Source organism: Lepisosteus oculatus, chromosome 26 (genome assembly GCF_040954835.1).
Source record: "Lepisosteus oculatus isolate fLepOcu1 chromosome 26, fLepOcu1.hap2, whole genome shotgun sequence".
In the NCBI taxonomy this organism is placed as follows: domain Eukaryota; kingdom Metazoa; phylum Chordata; class Actinopteri; order Semionotiformes; family Lepisosteidae; genus Lepisosteus; species Lepisosteus oculatus.
Window position 1 is genome coordinate 4,507,592 of NC_090721.1, and position 25,460 is coordinate 4,533,051.

Sequence of the window (25,460 nt, forward strand, 5' to 3'; positions counted from 1 at the left end):
AATCTTTTTTTCCATCACTTGAATTGATGTAGTAGTATGTACCCCTGACGATATTTTTGTTTGGAATTGTTACAGTATGTGTACTCTTGTTTGTATTGTAATGTTTGTTCTTTTGTTAAGCATAAATATTTATTTTTTTTTTAAAAAAGGAGCACCGCGCCATCTTTAACGAATGAGTGTAACTTCAGGGCAGTCCTGTGGCTGGGGCCCCGGTTTCAGGTCCTGGGGTGCTGTCTGAGTGGAGTTTGTATGTTCTCCCCCGTGTTCCTCCAGGTGCTCCGGTTTCCTCCCACAGTCCAAACACGTATCTGTGGGTTTCATTGGCTTCTGGGTAAAGTGGACCTAGGGGTGTGCGTGTGCGTGTATACTGTATCTGTGTTGGAGTCTGTGTGTGTGCTCCCATTGCTTGCTGGGATAAACTCCAGCTCCCCTGCAACCCTGTACTGGATGAAGCGGTTAGGAAACGGTTGGATTGATGGAACTTGAATTGAAAATATTTCATTACAAATTAAGTGACTTTAATTTAAAAAAAAAACACTCTGTACAATAACATACTGTGTACAGTTCCAGAAGGCACCTGCTCATAGCTGGTTTTCCATTTGTCTGTACGACGTACAGAAATACAGTATTTGACAAGTAATAATAATTATCTTTTATACAGTGTATTTCCTGGCATATCCTCACAAAAGCGCTTTAGCGTAAAACAAGACAAATGCCAAAATAACATGGCAGGCTTATAGTAACTTAAGCAGAATTATAAAAGCTCATGTATAAAAGCAAGTTCAAAGACAGATGACAATGACATAGAGTGCAGCAGGAATTTGCCTCTTCATTGCACACAATCACTCACATGTAAATTTAATATTGTACTGCACATTTGAAGAATTTTAAATGCCGTGACAAATGTCACATTGCAGGAGGATAAAACCGGTTTCTGAACCCACTGTTTTTCATAGCAGTGTTGAGAGACGGTACAGTGTGGTGGAGGCCAAAACTCAGCTGGAGAGATCAGATGGCGATGAGACAATTTTCTCCAGGTGATATTTCAAGCAAACCCTCAATATTAGCTTGTAATAATCTCATAATATATTGATGAAATCATTTAGTTCCACTGCCTAAGAAGGAACCTAAGTTATTGTCCTTGTAGGAATGAGCCTTCTCTCACACTGAGTCGTGCTGCTATAGAGGTCTTCTTCCTTCTGTCTAGGAGACGGTAACCAAGCCAAGGGCAGAAACGTTTTGAGAAATGAACAGAAAAACAGTGGAGAAAAGCATGCCGTCTTGAGAGACACCAGAACTGTTACCAAACGAGTCAGAGGGGAGTCTGAATGGCCTCTTCTCCTTCTGAGCCTTTCTTGTGTTCTCATTTTGAAATTTCCACACTGGGAGAGGTCCCATAAGGAAATCCGGAATTCCAAGACGTGAAGAGGAATCGGCACCAAGAGACTCAAGTCTTGGCGAAGAGTTTCTCGGGAATCACGGTGTTTGAAGTAGGAGTGTACTTCTGGTGTAGGTGTTGGGACTCTGTCGGTTTTGTTAAATGAATTGGAGGGATGGAGACACAGTTTTCTCAGTATGAAATCAGCTGGAGAGGCGAGTTGGTGACAGAAGTGAAATACCCCAGCCCTAGAACTTCACCAGCGTCAGTGATAATCGAGAGAGAGGCCACAGATCTGTCAGTATTAACTCCCAGTAGACATTTTATGGATTGGGAAAATGGCAGAATGTTTAAAACACTACAAAAGTGGAGTGATTAACTTATGATACCACAGGTGGAATGAATAAAAATGTGAACGTGCTTTCAAATGACTATATCATTTTAAAATTTACTTCTAAAATAACAGAGATGCATTGTCAGCCACGCTTTGTTATTTCAACAAAGACATTTAAAAATGGTTGATAGAATTAGCAGACGTGTAATTTGGTAAAGATGTTTTTCCATGCTTCTTGTTAAATAAGAGTAATTCTGTTGTGGAAACTATTTGAACATTTATTTTTTTTTTCCATTTCCCCTTAATACCTCCCATTACGTGTCATAGGACAAAAAAATATGAATATCCCCAAATCTGGAAAACACAGTAAATTTGACCAGCTTCCTGATCTACAAACAGCAAAAATTGAATTGCTGGAGCCTAAAAAATAAACATTGCTATGAATTAGAAATTCAGTCAATCAGAATTCCTTGTTAACCAAAGTATCGATACCAAAGAAAGCCCTTCAGAAAATAAATCTGATTAAAGCAGCATAATGTTCAGACGGAATTCTAATGAGATGTCCTGGTAATTGGGAAAACTAAGATAGATGATACTTTGAGTGAAAATTTCACTTACAAGGAGCGAAGCACGGAGAGGCTGAATGAGACATGAGACAAGAAGCATAAAGGTTACTACTGTTCTTGGGAAGAACAGCACAGAAAGTCACTATTTTGAAGAAAGAAAATGAGACGAGACTCCTCTTATGGTGCTGACTTCCTCATTAGAGTGCCTTTTTAATGGAAACAGAACTGGGAGACTGATGAGAAAGAGAGACACAGAGAAGCTCAGAAATTAGAATGATACCCTTTCTTTCCATCCTCCTTCCTCAGGTAGAGTAAAACTGCACAGTGGCACAAAAAGAGCCACAATTCCAGACACGAGCATCATTTTTCTTTTTGCACACTGACTCAAACAATGTGAACAATAACAGTGGTAGTATCCAATACCATCTGGATAAGACGAAAATGAAATCTACCTATGTATGAAAAATACATGTATAGAGGTGCAATGCACTTGCAAATGCTAAAAACGAATAAATCTACCAGACAATATAAAACTGTCTAAAATATGAATGCCAGTGTAGACACCACATACTTTCTTAAGATTCTGTTCCAACAGATTAAAAAACACTATCCTTTTAGATAAGATGAACAGGAAATCTAAACTACATTAAGTCATCTTGAATTCGATACATCCTCTATCCAGCCAGGGATCTGAAAAGAAGAATAGAAAAAACTCATACTGATTCCACTAAAGGTCCCCAGCCATTTTTATTAGCTGTAATAGTCTTCAGCAGGGCCGGAAAGGGTTCGCTCATTCATGTGTCTGATAGATGAGTAACTCTGAGAGCATTGCTGGATCTTCTCCCAGTGCTGAAGGAGCACATTTTCGAAAAAGCTTTTAGTGCAGACGAGCATTTAATTGTGCAGCCAGAAATGCCTTTTGCTATGGCTAATCATGTTTTCAGACGCGTCATATACAGTATGTCCATCCATTCATTTTCTCATTGCTTCACCCAGCACAGGCTGGTGGGCAAGCCCGAGCCTATCCCAGCAAGCCATTGGCACTGGGCAGGATACACCCTGGATGGGATGCCAGTCCCTTGCAGGTCAGGCAGACGCACTCGATTTTCCCAGAAGTCAATTAACCTGCAAGGATGTCTTTGGGCTGTGGGAGGACACAAGAGAACATGCAGACTCCACACAGACAGCACCCCAGGCAGCAATGGATGACCACTGTGCCTTCCATGTAATGAAAAAGAAATGAAAAACGAGTAAAGGAACATGGCCATCGATGTTGCTTGAATGGTCTATTAAATGTGAACATGTTAAATAAAACAACAGGTGAAAATCATCCCGATATTTAGTGAGGATATGGCTCAGGAATTGTTGCAGGAAGGTTACAGACTCAGATCTTGGGAGGAGGTGCTGTTGTTGTGCCTTTGAGCACAGTGTGGTATGTCAATCAAGCAAGGTGCACAGATAGATGCAATCGTAAGTGGCTTTGAGTGCCAGCATCAGACAAGTATATTATGAACTTTAAAGTGATATCCTACAGTATGTGCAGTCATGTAGACATTTTTACAGAACGAAACTCAGATTGTTGTTGTACTACTCTTACACATCCACCAGACGGCGCATGTGAGAGAGGGACCCACGAAACGTCAGTAAAAATGTATTTTAAAGTGATATTCTTTTTTAAAAACTATAATTGTTTGCGGTAGAATTCTGCTTACCATTACAAGTACGGGTAAATATATAGCCATCCTGTTCTGTTTTTTTTTTTAATTCACACAATTAAAGTTACTCTGATGAGATACTATAGCTCTCTACAGAACAGAGAAAACAGACAAACCGAGATAAATGAACAGCTTGATAAACAAGGCTTCAAGTACAACATGTTGCAGCGACCATCTGTCCGCTTTGAACAATTCCCCAAGAAATGTAACAACCCGGGTGAGGTCATTCTGACCCAGTTATCGGGAACGTAAATAAAGCCACTTATAATTAAGATTTTAGGATTGCAGGATGCGAGTTTCTGAATGTAAAGAGAAACATCATCGTCTTGAGCTTGCAGGGGTCGGCCAAATTCGGGCTGCTGAACTTTTCTGAGTAGCTCTCTGCTGTTTGAATCTCGAGGGTTACTTTCTGCATCAGATATTGAAAATAACTTCCGCCAGTGACCTATACTTGTTAAACTCTGCGGCCCTCTCTCAGCACTAACGGGCAATCGCAGAACAGCACCTCTTGCACGATGCATTTTACTTTTAGCCTATTAGACGTCGGCTTTAGCCCAGGTTACAGACGCCAGTGCTACAGCTGATTCCTACCGCAAATTAATTTGGGTTTCTTGTTTCCGACAGTAATTGGCTCGGTCGTGCAAATGATGTCTAGTGTCTGCTATCTTGTTTGCAAGCAGGTCATGATTTCAGACGGTTCTAAAAGTGATAAGTTACCATAGATGGGCAGAACGGGACTTGTGTGTAATGCGTCTCATCTGCCAGAAAAAAGGCTATCTAAAAGGGCACGACGAGACAAAACATCAGGCTAGGTTTTCGGAATACACAGGAGAAATACGGAGGGGGGAAATGAGAAAAGTTCAAAAAGGCGCTTCAGAGACAATTCGGAGACAATGTTGCGGCTACCCGAGCTAGTTATCGGGGTATCACGGCTTGTAGCAGCAGCTGAACAACCCTTCGCGGGCGGTGAGCTTATTCAGCAGCGTGTGCAGGAGGTCGCGCAGGAGATGTGCCCGGAGAAACGACACCTCTTCCAGCCCGCGAGTTTATCGGCTAGATCGAGGATTTCACTCGGATGGCCCAGCAAGGTCAGTAAAAAAAACCAATTGGCCCTTGCTCTAAAAAGTTTGCCGTCCCCTGGTCTAGACGCACTTTACAGATAAAGAGAAAGGCACACTTCACAAGTTGCACGGTTAGGCACAAATCTACTCGGAAACAAAAGCATTTACGACTCTTCGGGTGTTATCTGCTGTGACAAAAATCGCAAAAAGATCCAACACCTACAAAACAACACTTTTACTGTAACAGTCAAATATAAATAATCGTTTATTATTTCCTTTGCAAACATTATTCAAGTGTTTGCAAAACATTGGTATCGTAAATAAAAGAATGGATGTGTAATCTGTAGGGTTTTTTTTTCAGTTGACTACATTTGTTGACAGTAAAATTTGAACACAAATATTATAAAAAGCACAGGCACCAATGATATTCACAAACTATCTTACTGCTCTGTCAAACCTACACTAGTTACAGTGCAGAACATACAAATAATTAGGCACTTTAGACATTTTTTGTTCCAGTTAAAATTGTTTAAATCTATTCTTAAATACATGAGAGAAATGTTTTTATTTTCAAAAATGCATGTGACACTTCAAGACAAAAATAAAGCCACTTAAAAGTATCAAATATTGATAATGTATTCTTAATGGATTGTTGATGTAGGAATATACATATATTACTCTTCTGTTATAAATTAAAATTTGAAGTTTAATATGTTGTTATATATATGAACATTTTATTATAAGAATTAGAAAACAACTCTGCAATCAAAAGATTTAATAGAATATCTGAAAATTTCTAAACTATTACTGAGATATGTGTAAAACAATGTGTTATTAAAATATAATATTACAGAGAATTTACTGTAATTTTGCACTAAAGAGGCAAATCTGAATTTAAACTTGTCATTAACACTTAATCACCTGAGATGTTTTAACAGTTGTGCTTTTAAACAGTGATCAATTTTTCCAGTATAAATTTAGTGTTTCTTACTAAAACGATAAAAATAACATTTTGAAAAAACAACTGTACCAAAATACCATCCCTTAAAAAATCTTAACAATATTAAGTTACAGTTTCATTCTGTTAAAATTGCCTCTTAATTTAAAAATAATTTTAGAGCAGATGGATAAGTTAACACAAATTACTTTTTGTGCTCCACTTCCTTGTAGAACAAATATTCTAATATCTGTTTGTGGGGAAAAAAAGGGATGTCAATATCTGCTGAGAGCTTACAGAAATCACAGGGAAGTATGATGCAACACTGTCAGTTTCTGTAATGTCAGAGCTCAGTAAACCTGTATAATTGCAGCACAGTATAAAGATACAGTAGGCACTTGTGTGTGTATATATGCCTGAGTAATGTGAGTAATTTTGTTTTGAGTAGCAATTATTTCTGTGTAGCAGAGGAGCCTTTTAAGCTGCACAAAAAACTTTTTGTTATAAGTGTCCGATAATAACCTCTATGACAGTGTCCTGTGATTGTCCCCAGAGAGCTTTACATTCTATGGCTGACTGAAAAGGAGAGGGCACATTGTCGAAGCGCAAATTAGGAGAAATGTCTAAGACTATCAGACTAAATTAAGACTTAAAAACTTGCTGGCAGAATTGAAAAGCAAAGCGCTGATGCAGTTTTTGACAGCTTCTTGGCTCTAGTGCAATTCCAGCCCTTTGTGCACAGAAAGGAGTGGATGTTGGTTTAACTGATGCCAGGAATCTGAAACAGATTAGCCACAGTATCTCTGTTTTGCACCTTCATGATGTTTACTTTTTTTTTTTTACTGGAGAAAATGTGAAATGTTCATGTGTAAAAACACTATTCTTAACTTTTTGATGATGGGAGTTCCCCCACTGCATGAGAAATGTGATGTTATTAAATGTGACCTTAAAAGTCAGTTGCTAGGAATTTTGTGCCGCAGCTGTAATTTATCCCTTACCAATATATATACATACAAATGACGGTTATAAAAATAGTTAGATTCATGTAATATAAAAAGGAGTCGAAACCTCAGTAAAAGGCAGCACGTGTGTTATTTCTAAGCCGTACAGTGGTGAGCCATTGAGTGCTGCTCCCTCATGGCTCGGGGTCCTGGACTTGATGGTGAACTGTGACGCCTGTGTGTGTGGGGCTTTTCCATGTGCTCCAACTGGCACGGTTTCAACTACCCCAGACATGGTGGCTGGGGTAACTGGCGTCTCTAACTTGTCCCGGGATGTGTGCTCTTTGATGGACTGGTGTCTCAAGTAGTCCTTGTGAGTGGGTGAGCCCTGTACTGGACTGGTCTCTGAATTGTCCCAGTGTGAGTGTGTGTGCCCTGTACTGGACTGGTCTCTGAATTGTCCCTGTGTGTGTGTGTGTGCCCTGTACTGGACTGGTCTCTGAACTGTCCCTGTGTGTGTGTGTGTGTGCCCTGTACTGGACTGGTCTCTGAACTGTCCCTGTGTGTGTGTGCCCTGTACTGGACTGGTCTCTGAACTGTCCCTGTGTGTGTGTGCCCTGTACTGGACTGGTCTCTGAACTGTCCCTGTGTGAGTGTGTGTGTGCCCTGTACTGGACTGGTCTCTGAATTGTCCCTGTGTGTGTGTGTGCCCTGTACTGGACTGGTCTCTGAATTGTCCCAGTGTGAGTGTGTGTGTGCCCTGTACTGGACTGGTCTCTGAACTGTCCCTGTGTGAGTGTGTGTGCCCTGTGATGGATCCATCCAGGTCTATCCAGGCTTGCCATTGGCCTTACAAGGTCCTGTAAAAGCAGCCTTCTATTAATAGATGTTTGATGTAATAATTCTTTTGAACTCTACATGTAATATTTGCAAAGCTGAAGTATTTCAAGTATTGTATCAAGCAGTATTGAAGACCTTCTCTTCTGCACAGCATGCCTGCTCTATAAATCTATGTCTTGGTGACATGGATACCTGTTGCTTCCAGCTGGTCTTTTCTAGTTGTAACAAACGCTTGTCTCTTCTCGTAATATGCCGCCTCATTTATAAATGTAGGGTAGACTGTGCTGTCACCCTCGTACAGCATTGTCCTCCCATCAAACATCTGGAAGATGGGCTCTCCGGGGTTCAGGGGCTCCCAGTCACGGTCCTGAAGGAATGCAAAACCTTTGTGTAAGACACTGAATTAGCTCCATACCTTCAGAACTCCGATGCAGAGGTACTATACAGCAGTAAACACACTAACATTGATCCCTTGTGGTTTGGACTTCAGGAATTTCTCATCGCTGCATAACAAGGGTTATTAAAGCCGTTTTAATTAGTAAATAAAATTCCACACCAAAGCATGCATACTGCCGCTCCTCCAGTACTTAGAATGGTTTAAGTCAGTGGTCACGAACAGCTGCCAGAACAAGTTCGTGGACAGTAAAAGATTCTTCAGAACAGAAGACAAATCCCAGTAATGCGATTGTAGACAGAGTGTTGAGTCGAGATTTTTGGCTTTAACCTGCTTTCTTTGATGGATGACAACCAAGCCAATCGGTCAACCCCTTGATGAACAGAGGGGTTCCTGCACTAGCAGTAGAGTTGAGAATAGTGGAGGGATGTTACCTCACTGAATGCTGGGAAATAATGGTCTAGCAGGCATGCATTTGCACTCCAGAGCGCTGCTGATGCAAGAGTTAGGGTTGTTCCTTCTGCAAATTTTCCATTATGGACTCCACTCACAAGCAGAGTAACTGGGCCCACCAGATCGTCGTGTAAAGGAGCATTTTTCTAATATATGTCCCATGTTAATCATAAAGACTGCCATATATTTACCTGATCAAAATCATAACAGAAGGCCAGTTTGGGCCTAGAGATGGGGAAACTTTATCAAAATTAAAATAATCAAGAGGCACCTTCGTTCTAAAACTACAGGTTGACGGAAAATCGAACCATAACACCTTGGAAATAAAGTCTAGCTCTCTCCAGTCTGAACTTACCTGTAAATCAGGATGCACCAAGCCAGAAATATTTCCACATTCGTCTCTGGGGTAATCCACTCTCTCTGAGACCCGGTAAACATCCACTGTGCAGGGAGGGAACTCCGTACCTGTGGCACACAAAAAACAGCCTCTCGTTCTAATCAAGGTCAGCTTGACATCATCATCTCAGTTATTATTTCAGTTTCTCATTTGCAATTCAACAAGCAGTCTAATCATTGCCAGGGCTGAACCATTGTTGAGCTGATTGTCATGGCATGAAAAAATGCCAGGGTATTCCACCTTTTCTTTCATTGTATTGATGAAAGTGCGGCACGCAATCAATTTCATCTGTAATACAGAGACAAATAAACAGAAGAGCTGTCCTGTTTCTGTTTAGTTCTATTCGCCCCACAGCTTCATTCATTTAATTCATTTTAAAAGGCACTGATTGCAATATGTTTCTGATAAATACTGTAATAGTATATGATGTGAGATGTAAAATGTGAACAGCACGACATGCTCTGAAAGGTACTGTATTCCATGGATAGTCCGTTCGTGACCTACAGAAGTGCAAACCTGACATCTAGTGGAGTCTTTAACAGGGATGTTCACTATGCCTCAGAACTCATTTTGACTGCAGAACACAGTCTTTCTTGAAAGCATTTCTTTTTCTTTCAGACAAAGAAAATGCTGTTTACTGTCATAAAACGGAGAAGTAAAAAAAATATACAGAACATACAAATTCTCATAAGTTTATCTTCTCTCATTTCTAAATGGCTTCACAGAAAGCCTAGAGGAGATCAAATGCTTACAGTTCAATTCTGCATCCAGCTCTTCATAGGAGTTGAACAAAAGTCATGCTCAGATAATGAGAAACTGAAAAGTACTAAGCTGCACATATGTAGGCAGCTAAAATTCAATTAATCTAATTTTCTGACACGGGAAAAAGTTTGTCTTTGACTTTTTTCTATGCATCCCTGTGCATAAAATTCAGAAAACACCATATGTAACAAACACATTATTTTAAACACTAAAGAGCACTCAGTAATGCTTTAATGTAACAATAGCACCATATTGCTTTAAATGATTTAAGCCTGCATGATGCTCCCGGCTTTTTGCAAGCATGCTAACAAAATGTCTGATAAGCGTAAAAGAGTAGAAATACAGTAGCAAAGTAAATTCCAAAGGTAATAAAACAATCCCGTTTATTATTAAAAAGGACATGTCAGCACCTCTAAAACACCCATCACTCAAGCAGAACTAATACTAGTGTGTAAATATGCCCCTTGTCTGTTTCACTGGAGCAGGCTGCTGAGGTCTGAAAGAAAACAAATGCACAGTGTTAACCTAAAGTGAAGTCTTTCAAAATGACTGACCTCCGTTGAAAAGCTCGATGAAGTCCAAAGCATGCTTCAGTATTTTCCTCATGATCTCCAAAATATCGCCTCTTACAACGCCCTGCGGCTGTGGGCCAACTTCCAGACCTGAAAGAAACAATGGACGCGTTTTAATGTTTTACATGAACTTTAGAGGCACATTTTTCCTTTCGTAGGCATAACAGAAATGTCACTCCCCACAGACACATTTCTCCACAGCTGCGCATGTTGTGTACATAGTTGTTGATCCAAGATGCATTTTCAAAACCGTTTCCCAAGTAAGGAAACTGATTCATCTGTGCTTCACCGGACAGGCACATACTCCTGGTGAGGGTCACAGTAGGCCAGGGTCTATCCCAGAAGGTGGCACTACACCCTAGATGGGACGCCGGTCATTTGCAGGGGCAAACACACACTCGCAACACTCAAGCACACTGATAATTCAGGGAGCCCAGAAGGTGATTGGAAAACAAAGCACCTGTTGAACCCCCCCCGCCCCATGACCGCAGGGAAAACATGTACCAGGACACAGGAGCTCCGCGGCAACTGTGCTAATCAAAGAGCCTCTGTGGCACCCAAGTAAGGAAATTACACCCAAAAGATGCTAATAACATAAGCTGCTTAACCTGAATGGAGCTGGCTCAGCTCTGGCAACTGTCTGCAGGAGCTGTGACACGTGGAAGGAAATGAGGCCCCCTGCTTTCATCAAAGGTCGTATGTGCGGATCATTTACAGTGCCGGTCCCGGAGGCAAGACCCTACATTTCTTTTGGATTTCTGCTCACCGTGTAGCTTTGCGGAGGTGGACCTGATACTCACCCAGAGCGTGCTTGGCGACAGATCGTGTGGTGGCATACTTAAGCACGGGGTGATCGTTCACCAGCACGGAGCAGGAGGCTGGGGCGATGGCGCTCTGAGTGACAAAGCAGAAACTCCTTACTGGTGACCCATCCACTGCATCCTCGGAATCCCATGAACTTCCATGCCAGTGGTCAATAATAATAATAATAATAATAATAATTCCTTACACTTCTATAGTGCTTTTCTTGACACTCCACTCAAAGTGCTTTACAGGTAATGGGGATCCCCTCCACCCCCACCAGTGTGCAGCCCCACCTGGATGATTCACCAGTATTCTCCCCACACACCAGCTCTCAGTGGGGAAGAGAGCAGAGTGATGAAGCCAGTTCAGAGATGGAGATTTTAGGAGGCCATGACTGGTAAAGCCCAGGGGGAAATTTATCCTGGACACCAGGGTAACACCCCTACTTTTTTTTGTGAAATCTTGGGATTTTTAATGACCACAGAGGGTCAGGAAACATAAACAAAGTTTTATGTTTCGTATATTACCATATAGTGTCCCCATCACTACAATGATGGGGCATTATAATGAATGGGGCATTAGGACCCACACAGACCACAGGGTGAGCGTTACTGGCCCCACTAACACCTCTTCCAGCAGCAGCCTTAGCTTTCCCGGGAGGTCTCCCATCCAGGTACTGGCCAGACTCACACCTGCTGGGCTACCAGTTGTGAGTTGCAAGGTGATAGAGCTACTGGTGAGATTCAAAGACTGAGAGTGACTTAGTCACTGCTTCACATCAGAAGGGGGGAGTGAAGCCTAATGTTTTGCTTTACTACGCAAGTTGAGATTAAAGCTTTTAATTCAAAGTAGGCTAACTGATGTAATGGCATTTAGTCTTTTCTATGAAGCATAATTGACTTTGACATCCTTGCCTTGGAATTAAAAGTTGTTACCTGAATGTAATGAACCATTTGAAGATTAAAGTCATCCTGCGTGCTCTCTAGAATCACCGTACCTCCCATGTTAGAGGTAGTATTATGAAGATCAAAGATGACATCATAGGCATCCTGACTACCCTTTGGTCCAAATATCTGATTGATTTCCTGAGCTCTTCTCACTTCATAAGGCAGATCTTCGCAATGGGGTGCCCTGTGGAGACATCGCATATCTATCAAACATTCCCGTAATCAGCCGTTCCTGTAAAGCCCCTGGTGATGAATGTGCTAGTTCAACAGCATATTAAATGAAGGGCCGTGTCCCGCTCTGTAATTAGAAAAGATAAGGATCTAACAAGCAAAAGGGGAAGGCTCTGGAGGCCAGAGCTAATCAGTTTACCTGCAAGATGCAGCAACCACGTCATACATGTAGTAATCTACTTAAAAAACCTTAAATCACATTTGAGGGAGAGCAGAGAGGCTGTGCTGCAGGACACGGCAAATGCGTTTCAAATGCACTTGTAGGATTTTGTTGACACCGCAGAGCATTCACCCTTTTAAAGCAAACTCCCAGTGAGGTTTAAAAGCGCGCTACTGGTTTGACTAAGGTTTTATATAAACCCACAAATGTTCTCCCCCTGCTCTTCAGCACAGAAAGCTGGCAGTGTGCAGTGGAGCAGGGCCTTTTGCAGCACAGGAGGAGTTATTCAAATTGCACATTTGTATTCAGACGCATATTCATATTGCCGTTCAAAGGCAGAGTAAAACGTGCACAGCAACATCACAGCACGAATTTCACATTCCGAAATGCATCAAAGCCTTTTTATGAGTCTTCGATTGCCACATGTTTTGTGCTCTGCCACGGTGTCCGGCTCTCCCTGTGACAATGAAGAGCCACTCTTCCATTCGCCTGGTGCTGCTCTTACTGTCCGCGGTGCTGTTTTAAAATGTTGTGGGCTTTCACAACACAATTGTAAGCTTTTCCCTTCATTGCAATTGTAAAACTGCTAAAGGCTCTATAGCCTTTCAGCCAGCATGTTCCGTGAACCACTCACTTGTGTAATAGAGCCAATGTTGCACCTGTGGTGTATTGGTCTTCACCTCTCAATTTCAGTTCATACCTGAAGATGATGTTCTGCTCATTTGCTTTACATTACACAACTCTTCTGACTGCTCTCATTAGTGTGGTCACTTGGGACAGTGTTTTTCAAACTTCCAGGTTTGTTTTCGCTTTTAGTCCTTCATGTATCTCACAGGTAACTGCAACATTGCTTGTTTTTTTTTTTAAAGAAAACACCCTGTTTTGGATTGGACAGTTTTTTTTTTTTTACAATTAAAACATATCTGTGTGGAAATAAAATACACTGAAGATCTCAAAGCTCCTATGTATGTTTTAACAATTGCAATCTATGCACCTCAGAATGAAACAAGGCGTCTAGCACATCAAAAAAATAAAAGTGTAGGCCCCAGGGATCCTATTCCTGATTCTGGGATACACACGGTGTTTTAAGGGTTCTGCTCCAGCCAGGATCTTAACCACTGGATATACATTCTAGAAATGTGAATAATTAATGAGATTTGTAATCTGGTTGAACCCTGAACCAATTTCTAACTTCCAAAACGTATTTGAACCCACTGGACCTCGGCACAAGGAAAGTGGTGGTAATGTGTGATATATTGTCATTCCCCTCTGCGTCAGTTCATCATAAATTGATCACCTATTAAGAGCCGTCACGTCAGAAATGAGGGTTCGAAAGCTGAATAAGGAGGACTTGAAGTTGTGTACCCAGAGGTTCCTGGAAACAGTACACTGGAAGAAGATTTTCTTTTAATCTCGGGGGGGGCGAATTTGGAAACAAGCTCCCCGAAAGTCTAAACCGGCACGCAGATCAATTAAAGCTGTCAATTAGCATTAGTGATGCAGAGCTCGGCTGGAGCAAAAAAAAAAAAAAAAGCTGTGGACAAGCAGTTCCTCCAGGACTGGGGATGGAAACCCCCACTTATAAAACGCTTCCCCACAGACCTTCTGCCTGGGGGCTAAAAACCTCAGATTGCTCAACTCCCTGTTGCTTGTTCCATGAGCTCAGCCCTGTCGGCCCCACCTTCACTTCCCCATAGTCTCAGCCTTACAGTTGCAGAAGTGGGCTGAAGCCATTCAGAGGCGCCCTCGGCACGATGTTCCTCCGCAAGCCCGGCACAGATGGACTAAATGTACTCTGTTCTCCGAAGCTGTGCCTGAAGCTGAGCCGCGTATTTAAATTCCCTGCATCCCCGGACTGCTCTCCCCCCGTCTCCTGTATACAGAATAAATAACGTCCCACAAAGAGCAGTATGGAGGTTTAGCAAGTGGCTGTTCCACTGTGGTGGAGGGATGTGGAGTCTCTTAAGTTTCCAGGTTGGCACTGCCAAGTAGGCCAACTTCCAGTTCTTTACAAACTGGGCACAGAACAGGCCCATTGGTCTGCGCTAAAGGCCTACTGGGGGAAGAAAACGCAAGAGCAACTTCTTTTGTCGGGTTTTCCTGCACTTTTATATGCTTGTTTTTCTCATGTTCTCAAAGGAGCCCTTTAGCTCGCTGAAGTCAGCTTTATTCAGCTCACCCACTTTATTAAAGTCCATCGAGCACCACAAGAAAGCACTTCAGGGGGATTCAAGAGTTTTCGAAGGCATGGCGGACGGGTGACGGTAAAGGAACGGAAACGCTTCGTAACCCAACAATTTTAATATTTTCGCCAGTGTAAAGGAGAAGAGGAACTAACCCCGGACACTTCAGCGTGAAGTTCCTGTGAGGTATCCGGAGCGGTCTTCTTAAAAAAAAAAAGTGCGTGACCAAATCAAAAGGGAAGATTATTCGATAGAAAGGATTTATAAAAATGGTCATTATCAGCTTATAAATGATATAATAATACGAGGTAACATGTTACAAAACGCCGTGACATGTCTTGGAAAGTCTTCCCCGTTTCCAAATGTGGGTTATTCTCCTTGTTGCAGTGAAAGGTGTGATAGTAACGACGACTCTGTGGAAACGACGTCTCGTAAAACCTCTGTCAAGACACGAAACTGCACGGCTGCCAGGAGACCCACCTCAGGTTTTCGGTCGTGAAAGCCCTGTTCAGGTCCGAGTCGATGTACCTCGTACACGTCTCCACCGCCCTGGGGTTGGCGATGAAGGGGGTCACCTCGACTCCGCGCCTCCGGATCTCGACCCCGTTTTCCAGCCAGAGCTTGACCAGCGTCACCCCTGACATTTCGTTCCCGTGCGACCCCCCGAAAATAGCAACCCTTTCAGCCCGGCTGAGCCCTTTCGCACCGCGGTGGCAGGAAGTCATCGCCCCGAAAACTGGAGAAGCCCCGCAGCCGGTCTCGGGAGCGAGTGAACAGGGGAAAGGAAAAAAAAAGTTGAAAGTTAAAAGTGGCCTTTCCGCTGGGAGGGCTTCAGTCTCGGCTGCCCGGCATGCTTCAAACTTGCATAATGGTAACGATTAAATGGCTGAAGTACTGTACATTGCTCCCGTGTTGTACATTACTTCAGTGGGCCGGGTTTGCCTCGCAAGATCCTCCTCCTGCTCGTCTGCAGGGTACAGTTCCTTATACGCGCTCGCTGGCAGCTGGCTCTGATCCACAAGTGCGGCACAGTACGCTCCGTGCAACAGGTTAGACAGGTGCCCGAGCGCGGAAATTGCAGCTGTACAGTACCTTTCCTCCGATAACACAAGAACACCCCCCCCCCCACACACACACACACCCCCTTAGGGAGGGGCTGTCACAGGACAGGACAGTGTTGTTACAGCACAGTGCGATCGGGAGAGGCGAGATCAGTTCAGTCCGTCTCCACCTGCAAAACAGAACGAAAAAACAAAAGGGGCATTTTCACAGCACGCACTGTACCAGCAGTACGGTGAAGCGCTCGACAGGTCTGACCGCACTTCATTTTCTCCCGCAGAGTGCTCTGACCGGTACTGCGAGAACGTCCACTGCTGTGCCTGAGCGCTTCTCCTTGTTTTTCCTCCCTGTTCCCCGTCTTTCCCGTCAGCTGCCTGTCCAGCGCAGCTGTAACACCACTCGCGATCATGGCCCGAGTCCAGGCACTTGCGGTTGCTTTGACGTTTTCACGGGACATTGCCTCGCTGTAGTTATACTTTTTGTTTCCCTACGAAAGTAAGTTTCTGAAGGAGATGGACTATTCCGGGAGTCACTGCCTATACAGCTCTTTATGTAATGGTACTGTACACTGTATGCAGTGGTGTTTTTCCGCTTCTACGTAAGTTAGATGATTTGCACTTCCATTTTTTGATTATTTCGCCGTGCGCAGCCCATACCGAGTCTCGCCTTACAAAAAAAAAAAAAATGGTTTATAAGAAAATGCTATGTCGTGAATTGCGGCAATTCTAGACACGCGGACTGCAATGTTAGGCCAATTTCTGAAGGTCTCGCGGCAGCTCCCGCGAGCCCGCGTGCCGGCGGGCTCGAGACGCGGAACGGGCAGTTGGAGACGAGCCGATCGGATCGGTTTTTAATAGGTAATTATTAATAAATTCGTCACAACTAAAAGTTAACAACTTCCCTCAGGGCTTAGTCGTTTTGCCTCCCTTAAACCATAATCGGACGAAGTTTTATGGCACTTAACATAATACGTACAGCGAATACACAGCGAACAAGTGTCGGGAAACGATTTTCCGCCGGTCTTTTTAGTTGAATAATTAATAATTACCTTGAAAGTAAGCCATAATTTAAATATGTCGCCTTTTAGTCGGATAAATTAAAGAGACACAATAAGACGTTTAGTAGCTCTTGGCCTTTAACTAAAATAACTATGAGAAAGCATTTAATACCTTCGAACTTAACCCGTCGTTTACACGAGTCCCCTCAAAGCTTCGTTGTACATTGTGTTTAGAAATGTGTAGTTTAGGTGATTTTCCTGTAGAGGTCAGCAGAGCCCCATGGAAAAAATATGAGTCGATCTAGTGGTGACAGCTTAATGCAAAAATGCAAAGAGTTGCCTTTTCCCCCCTGTAGTAATATGCGACGACGAAAAACAAGCTTCTATAACATAATCTTATGTAAAAACGTAATAATGTTAAATATATATTTGTCATATTAAAATATAATTTTTTGACCAATGCTGTTCGTAACGTCTTGCTGAAATTCTCACTTTCCAGCTGTGTTGGATTTGTGTCTATTGTATTTTCATGCAGCACGACAGGTTTTCCGTTAGTGACATGAAGAGAACTCACAGTGAAAACCCTCCAAGACCGACGGCAGGTAAGACACCTGAGTGACAGTGACCGGGACCCACAGGTACAGCACAACTGAACGAACATTTAAACCCACCTCTCCGTATTTCTCTCGATACGTGCTTAGTCAGGTAACCTATGACAGGCTTCATGATAATTACATTTTCCTCTCTTATTGTTCCTCCGATACTCGTGTCTCTCCTCTCATAGCCATGTTATCCCTTTCATGTTCAGAGATGCAGCTTCATTGTTCTTCTGGTTTGTGTTAACCTCATCATTTACTTTTTAGATTTCCTTTCATTGTATTGGTCTTACCCAGTTTGAATGTACTTTTTATGGACGAGAGTATCAGCTAAGCTAGTAATAATAATAATAATAATAATAATAATAATAATAGTTGAATTTGAACAACACAATTTACAACTTCTTAATGAATATGCTTGGAATTAGAAACAGATAAACAAAGATATGAAGATAATGGGTTAAATTATACCATATTTAGAGACTGATTTTATATTTCTATACAAATTAATGGTTCAAGACTTTTATTTGCTCATCAAATAATTTACTTGCTTTAAAAAACAAACCATTATTTGAAAACATAATGATAAAATCAAAGTAATTGTTTCAAACAGTGTGGTAGAAGTGTCCACAATCATATCCAATTAATTCTACCTGATTTAGTCTTTTCCATACTACCAATCCAGATTTCAGGTTGATTATATCCTATTCATTAAATATTAGCCAAATCTCACAAACAAGCTGGTTTCGTTTGGAATGAATGGAATGGCTTAACTGATGTACAATTCAATTTACAGAAAAAAATAATATACTGCAGAAATGTACTATAACATGAACTCAGTGAAAGATGGATTGAGTGTAATGTATATTGTCTAGTAGATGAATAGGCCTATTAAGCAGTTAGGTGTAATACTGTACGTTCTACAGGAACTACAGAATAATATCGCATAACATATGTAAATGTAAGAGATGAGATGTTATTATATACATAATGTGTTACACTCAAGTTCATATTGGGGTTAAATTCTGTATACAGTATGTATCATATGCATAATACATGTAGCCCATCCCTGGCTCAGTGTTTTTCTTTGTTGTGTAAAGGTTGCTTGTCTGTACCATTGTTTAATCAAAAGAAACGAAACAGACTACCTTTGACATCAAATCCTTCAGAGGATGAATTCTACTCCAGAAATGAATATTCATCTTCACCGGGCTTTCCATCTCCCTCTTTGTCATCAGGTAGTTTTGATTTCCTGTTCTTTTTAGATTGCCTTTTTAAAATATGCAGTATCCATTTAACAAAAAAAACAACAACAGATTAAACAAAAAAACGTTTATGGTAAAATGGCTACGTTCTCTGCTGTAGTTGTGTGATCACCACGTTAGCTGTAAGGTGAATGTTTATGAAATAAGAGTGGACAACGCTAACTGAACAAAGCCGTAACTGAATCTTCCTCTGTTCCACTCAAGAGGATGAACCGTGTACAGTTCTCCCCCCACTTAAAAAGTGTTCTTCTGATTTTTCATTCATGGCACAAATCTAATACAATACAAGAATTTAGGAAGGGTCCTATTCGACCTGCTGGTAGAACCCACAAGAGGAAAGGTGTTCTGTAATTGTTGCTGTTATTTACACCCTTTCACAAAGACACTGGAGAGATGCATTCAGTAACTGCCTTTTTAGGTAATGCAGGGTTCTCCCAGGTACAAGCACAGAGCAACTTAATGTCCAGAGCCCAGAACACCCAGTGGACCAAGCAAGGATGTCAGAACACAGGTCCAAATGTAAGCTCCAGAGGAAGAGGCTATGCACCATTGCCACATCCTGGCAAGACTGGGTATGGTTACTGAAGTCTACTTTTTAAATCACAGTACAGTTGTTTACATCTTTTATTTACACATACAGTACGTTTTTGCTTATGTGTAGCTTTTACACGGCATGGAATAACTATGCAAGGTAATCTTGCTTACCTACAGTACATACTATTTTTTAAAAATACATTTATAACTGTGTCCTTTATCTTTACATCTGGGGATGGAATCAAATGCAGAAAGTACATTTGGCATTGCAAGACTTAAGTCATCTACGAGTCTTTCAAATAACTAATTGTAGTTTGGTATTTCAGATCAAAAATGGGACAGCAGGACTTCAGTTCAGTACCCTGGCGAGATCCTGGCATGCCTGTGAATATGAAGCAAAATAGCTTTCCCAGCAGCAGTGGAAACATTCAGAGCCAAATGGCTACTGTTGACTCCCACCAAAAATCCGGTTTCCAGTCATTTAACAGACAGTCCAATCTTTCTGAGTCCTTCCATCAAAAAGAGTTGCAAAGACAAAAATCTAGCCAATCGCAAGCATCTCAGCGTGGAGCTCTAGGATTACAGAACCCCACCTGGCAATTTAAATCAGCTACCCACTCCACCAAGTTAAAAAGAGACAGTCTGGATATAGGCCCTCCCAATACCTTTGATGAATTTCAGGTATTATTTTTATCGGTTTACTCATGCTAGCACAAAATAATTACAGATTCAGTAACTTTAGTAGAGTTATAGTTAAAATCTCTCACATAACATAATGATAACAGTTCATAGCCAAGTATAATCCGTTTTAAATTATAGTTTTATTTTTAGGTGTAACAAAGTGTTACAGTACTATAGTAAGGCCAGATCATTATACTGTATAATTATAAAAAAAATTTGATTAATTTTAGATATACAATCTCTTTTAAACCTTTATAGTTATAACTTTTAAAAAAAAAGTACTTTTGATGCCTTAAAATATCAATTTTTCTGTAATTCTGAAGAATACGCCAGCACTCCAGACTAGACCTATAGAAGAAAAATCTCTGCGAATTCTGACAACAGTTGCTGAAGGCATGAAGCACTGGAGTCAGTACAGCGACAAAGCTGCTCTTTTATTTGAGGTTTTCGGTATGTTCTCTCTGTCCATTATCTCTTTTTTGGTTTAGTATGAATCTCCTTTCTACCTTAATATTAATTGGGTTAGCAAGTGCTTTGGGTTGATGCAAGTTAGGGCAGGTACAATTTGTACCCGACCTCAGACTCACTTAAACCATTAAGAGACTCTTAATGGAAGAATCTTAGATCTATATTTCCCAATCTGGTCCTCAGGAATGCCTGTGTCTGCTGGTTTTCATTACATCCCGGTTGTTCATGCCTTATTGTGATTAGTACTGGTCTGCTAATTTATGCATTTAATTATAATTATACGGCTTGCTTGTGATATTTGTGTAATTTTCTTATACTTTTCTACATTCAGTCCTTAGTTTCCGAAATGCACAACTTTAAGGGTACTGTTTCTAGCGGCTTCGTCATACAGGGCAATACAGCATACTGCTTCTGCTGGACTTAAGAGTTGATTCCCTTTTTTGTGTCTAAACTTCAATTGATCACTTATGTTAAAGAAGCACTGATGGGGATGGATGACATTCTCACAATTAGTGAGTTTTTGCAGACTTCCAGTTGATTATATTTCAGGTTAAATTGACTTAGGTTCTGAAACTGAAAAATCGATAACAATTGGTAACATTGGGAACAATCATAAATTTCATTCAACTTTTAAAGCAAATATGCCTCAGGTTGAAAGCTGAACTCAATTAGTCTGCAATTAAGAGCTCGTCTGGAACACAAACCAGAAGGCAGGGGGGATTTAGGACCAGCGAGGGGAATCACTGGCTTAGATCAAATAATACAATATGTTTGCTGTGGTCAGCTTACTTTTGAAAATCTTTTACAGCTACTCTTGACTCTCCTGTCACAACTGGACCTTATGGTTCAAAGAACTTTCTTTTAAGAGACGGGAAGGATATCGTGCAGTGTGTTTTTTATGAAACTGTAAGTCGTTTCTTCTTGAAATTAGTTTTCTGTGCTTAGCTGTGCATAAAAAACATTTGGCTGAGCTGTAAAATGAGAACCATTGTTTCTCTGACACTCGGACAAAAGCTAGTTAATTCTGCAGATATCTTTTACTTTTCATTTCCTTTGTCATTTGAAATCTTTATTTTGTTTGTACAGGTACTGTAGTTATAGTTTTTACATAATTCGTTTTTAAAAAACAACATTGTATAGAGCTGTTACTACAGTTATTGGAACTAGAAATTTAATCACTGTCTCATAGTCAAGTCTGAAATGACAAAGGGCACGTTAATAAAAAGATTATGAAAACTGTTACTGTAACTGTTACAATAACATGCTTACCTTTGTATTTTAAACAGGACCGTGAACTTCCAAGATTAATCAGAGGTCAAGTTCAACGATGTGTTGGAAACTATGATAAAAGCAGAAACCTTTTAAAATGTGTTTCGGTAAGACCAGCCACACAAGCAGAACAGAAAAACTGTCTTGAATCTGTTAAAGCTTCAGATGCTGAAATGAGACAATTTGTAAAAATGCTTAGAGAAATTTAACAACTTCACCACACAGTTATTTGATTTGATTAGATTCATCCATAGTCATTTGATTTCTTCGAAACAAGAACAAAAAATGTAAATGTTTATAGAACAGTACATGCATTCCAAAAGTACTTATTCATTAAACAGTTCCCTGTTTGATTATACAGTTAAATGTAATATCTCACATCAATAGTTTGTTTTCTCTAAGTAACAATTCTTGTTAAGTAGGAATTTCTCCACAGATGATAATTAAAATGATGTTGAATGTCAGTATTTGTACTTACTGTATATATTTAAAAACAGTTATGTATTAAGCTTTATGTTTTGTAAGCTTATGTCTTTGTAGTTAAACTTCTTGAGAGTACCAATGAATGCAGTTTTCAAAACAACCATAGTGTTAAATATGCAAGTTATTTTAGGACAAATTTAAATAAATCAAAGTAATTACTGATACTGTGATTGCTTTTTGTTGAAATGTTTAAAATTGTTATTTAAGATTTTAAAATGGACATATATTTTTGATATATTACGTAGATTAAGTAACACATTTTAAAGCATGTCAATAAAAAATAATGCAGCTTGAAAGTGAAAAAAAAATAGCCTGGACAATTAGTTTATTTACAACAAAAATTACATTGGAACTTCCTTACAACTACAGTCTACAAAACAGTATTTCACCAGTGTTAAGACTTTACATACAACATACAAGTTTAAAAAAAATCCTGTACAATGATCCCAATAACAATCTTAGATCAATGGAAAACAAGATAGAATTTATAAAATGAATGAGTTAAAGATTTGATGTAGGTTACTATTTATCAGAATAATTCAGATTGTTTTTTTATTTTTATTGGCATACTTGGGCATTAGTTTGCTAAATTAAGTTGTGTTCTCTAATGTTTCCCTTATTTGTGGAAGGTTCAAAAACATGTAACCAAGAAAAAAAAAACAACCCCACTGCTGAAACTATACAAATAGAGCAACTATTTGGGTGTGTATTGTGATGATAAAACTATTTTGAAATTTGACTCGCTATCATTTTTAAGAGAGAATACAAATCATGTAAATATTATGAATAGAAAGTTAAAACATGGGTTTAGTCCTGTAGATGATTTCTAACTTGTTTAGAACTGTATGTCACTAACAATACCTGAAAAGGGTGACCCAAATTCAGTTTGGGTTGATGAAACATTGTGCCACGCACATCTTTGAGTCACTTTGTAAGGACGTCAAAGCAATGAATACAGAACCAAATGCAACTCCTATTTTTAAATAGCACTAAAATGACATATTACTGGTATTTACTTGACAGAGGTTGTTGGGGCCTAATTAAATTGGTCATTTGCACTGGAATATAATAAAAACTGACACAGGATTTTTACAGATTTTTTTCCCACTGATGAATGACAGTCTTTCCACAAAATACAATAGGAAACAATTACAAAATGCATTACACACATCATAGGAAAATAAAACAAGTGTTTTAGTTTGCCGAACATTGTACACTGAGTTTCAGCGGCTATTGATGAAAACCTGATAACAGCACTGAAGTGAACTTACAAAGGCACAAGTTGGTCCGGTCTGAATGAGTTTTCAAACAAGCAATATTTTCATGGTGACTAATCCCAACTTTTTATGCATTTTCATTTCTTATATGCATTTCCTCTTGCCTTTATCCTAAAGTTTTACAGACTTCCATCATTTTGTTAGACACCAATGAAGTACAGAAAAAAGTAAATTTGCTTCGATTTACAGAAAAAATTACATTCTCACATTTTCATCTCGAATAAGGGAGAGAATAATAACGCAAGCTTTCTATACAAGGTTCTAGTGTAGAATAAAGTCTGTACACATTTATTCCAACTTATCCTACACAAGCATTAGATTATTAAAATTGTCATAATTCTCAATACCTTCCTATGGTGTGCAATTCTGATTTTCTTTATAACTTTAAGAAATTAAAGAGGAAATCTTAGAAGGAAGACATACAGACTAGTGACGTGTACTGTTGAAGCAAACAGAACTTTGCCAACAGGCTGATGTTTCTCATTTTTTCATTTGATCTAAAAAGGAGCTCATAATATAAAGGTGAGGTCATTAATTCAGCCTCATAAGCAACCTACTCCAGTTCAAATTTAACAAACATATTTTGAAAGGAAACCGTGCTGATTTCACTTGTATGTTTTGCAAGAAATCTGGAAGCTGCTGACTGGATGTGGTAACCATTAGTCTCCACATGCAATTTTAAGTCAAGTCTCAATATACTGTTCAAAACATGCTCATTGCCTATTTCTTATTCTTCCAGCACTATAACCTTTTTTCAGGTCTTTTACCATAACTCAACTATCTTCAGAAGCCAGTGATGTCCAAACTTGGTCTATTTCCTCTTCATTATGGACGTACACTATGATATATATACTATACAGTATATATTCATTTTAATTTGAAGGCACCCCCTTTAAAGAACCATTTTTAGAGGAGCACTCCGATTTACATATTTGTTATTGAAAGTCCCTGAAGAACATTTATTCTGTAAGACAATGTCCACTTTCCTTGTCATATTGTGTGTAATTACTCCCTGATAATGGAATCAGTAAAATCTGGAATGTTTTTTTTCTCCCATACCACACATTGATTTTAATAGGCATGTTGGCTGCTTGCTCTGGCTGTAAGAAGATACTAAACAGTTAGATATCTGCATAAGTGCTGTAACCATAAAAAATAACTATAAATATGATCCTTTTGTATGTGGAATTTTTTTTATGGTCACAAATGCATCTCTGACCCTAAGTCTTCAATGTTTTCTTATAAAGTAAATGGGTAGTTTTTAAGACTCAATGTCTAATCATGAGCTCATTAAGCAAAATAAAGGACCGTCACCTATTTGTAAACCATACTAACAATGCCAATACCCATATAAAGCATGTGAAAAAATAAAAGGTTTAACTAAATACTGGTAAAGTAGCTTATCATGTGAAGGAAGACAAGAATACTTTGGGTCTGTTAAAGGCTTGCATTCTGTTTTACCCCATCACCTAAAGAAGTGCTTTTTATAATGGTTTTACCATTAGACCATGTTAAGTTGCACTATAAAATAGTGGGTAGTGGAGTTGGAGACACATGCTCCTTAGGTGCATATTTTGCAAAGAACGGCAGGAAGATTGTAAGCATCACTCCGACAATAGCCAGCATGTAGCCCCAGCCTATCTGGCACTCCCCTGCATAGTAGATGCCTGAATTTCCACAATAGGATTTCACCAAGGTAGAGTTAAGTCCAAAAGGGTACACCAGGAGTCCCGAAGCCATGATGAAAACTGAAAAATAAAAAACACAAAAGATAATACTTTAAATTATTTGATGAGAAATTAATTTAAATACAGAAGAACGACATACATTTCAGAGTGGTATTAACATCAATTTGTACCTGTATATTCATACTGTTGTAGACAGTTCTGCCATGTAATTAATAGCCACAAGGTGGCAGTCTAAGCTCTATGCTGCAAAACAAAACATCTATAAAATATCTTTTAATAAGCTTAAGCAGAATCTCAGAATCAGTTTAAGTAGCACTTTTTCACAGCTCCCCTTTATCTGGAACACAAAAGGAAATATTCTGGCAATAGGCATGGTTTATGAAAAAGCTTTTGCAATAACATTTAATAGACAAGGGTTATATTAGACCGGATTATAAAAAAGGGGGAATCTGTATGTGGGGCTGAAGC

General features: G+C 39.9%; 3 protein-coding genes across 10 annotated transcripts in view; 1 reads left to right on the plus strand and 2 right to left on the minus strand.

Annotated features, from left to right (window-relative positions):
• Positions 1-529: 529 nt before the first annotated feature.
• On the minus strand, positions 530-15,738 carry aspa (aspartoacylase). 2 transcript variants are annotated; one of them, XM_006641011.3, is made up of 7 exons: positions 15,156-15,738; positions 12,090-12,285; positions 11,151-11,244; positions 10,333-10,440; positions 8,975-9,084; positions 7,965-8,139; positions 530-4,402 (listed from the first exon to the last, which is right to left on the minus strand). In XM_006641011.3, the coding sequence occupies exons 1-7, from the start codon at positions 15,398-15,400 to the stop codon at positions 4,074-4,076; spliced, it is 1,257 nt and encodes a 418-aa protein (XP_006641074.3). In that variant the 5' UTR covers positions 15,401-15,738; the 3' UTR covers positions 530-4,073. The 2 variants fall into 2 exon arrangements, with proteins under 2 accessions (XP_006641074.3, XP_015222917.2); XM_015367431.2 differs by lacking the exon at positions 530-4,402 and having other exon boundaries at positions 5,302-8,139; positions 15,156-15,725.
• Positions 4,398-22,338, plus strand: LOC102693387 (spermatogenesis-associated protein 22). Of its 7 annotated transcripts, none has more exons than XM_015367435.2 (8): positions 4,398-5,081; positions 17,267-17,333; positions 18,428-18,565; positions 19,062-19,164; positions 19,453-19,807; positions 20,131-20,257; positions 21,084-21,181; positions 21,562-22,338. In XM_015367435.2, the coding sequence occupies exons 1-8, from the start codon at positions 4,887-4,889 to the stop codon at positions 21,751-21,753; spliced, it is 1,275 nt and encodes a 424-aa protein (XP_015222921.2). In that variant the 5' UTR covers positions 4,398-4,886; the 3' UTR covers positions 21,754-22,338. The 7 variants fall into 7 exon arrangements, with proteins under 7 accessions (XP_015222921.2, XP_015222920.2, XP_015222925.2 ...); XM_015367434.2 differs by having other exon boundaries at positions 4,407-5,081; positions 19,011-19,164; XM_015367439.2 differs by lacking the exon at positions 4,398-5,081 and adding an exon at positions 14,690-14,861 and having other exon boundaries at positions 19,011-19,164.
• The window catches only part of LOC102695302 (LHFPL tetraspan subfamily member 7 protein), a 95,703-nt gene continuing 92,578 nt past the window's right edge, over positions 22,336-25,460 (minus strand). The window contains exon 3 of the mRNA XM_006640846.3: positions 22,336-25,052. Coding sequence (XP_006640909.1) covers positions 24,826-25,052 — 227 coding nt within the window. The 3' untranslated portion in view covers positions 22,336-24,825. The remainder of the gene's footprint in view (positions 25,053-25,460) is intronic.

What these genes read in the sequence shown, in the direction of transcription:
- LOC102693387 (XM_015367434.2), top strand. Translation starts at nt 4,887, where the DNA reads ATGTTGCGGCTACCCGAGCTAGTTATCGGGGTATCACGGCTTGTAGCA. An exon ending in CACTCGGATGGCCCAGCAAG is followed by an intron (nt 5,082 to 17,266) that starts GTCAGTAAAAAA and finishes ATTTTCATGCAG; the next exon opens with CACGACAGGTTTTCCGTTAG. An exon ending in AGTGTGTTTTTTATGAAACT is followed by an intron (nt 21,182 to 21,561) that starts GTAAGTCGTTTC and finishes TATTTTAAACAG; the next exon opens with GACCGTGAACTTCCAAGATT.
- aspa (XM_006641011.3), bottom strand. Translation starts at nt 15,400, where the DNA reads ATGACTTCCTGCCACCGCGGTGCGAAAGGGCTCAGCCGGGCTGAAAGG. An exon ending in TGTCGCCAAGCACGCTCTGG is followed by an intron (nt 10,441 to 11,150) that starts GTGAGTATCAGG and finishes TGTTTCTTTCAG; the next exon opens with GTCTGGAAGTTGGCCCACAG. An exon ending in CATCGAGCTTTTCAACGGAG is followed by an intron (nt 9,085 to 10,332) that starts GTCAGTCATTTT and finishes TGTGTGCCACAG; the next exon opens with GTACGGAGTTCCCTCCCTGC.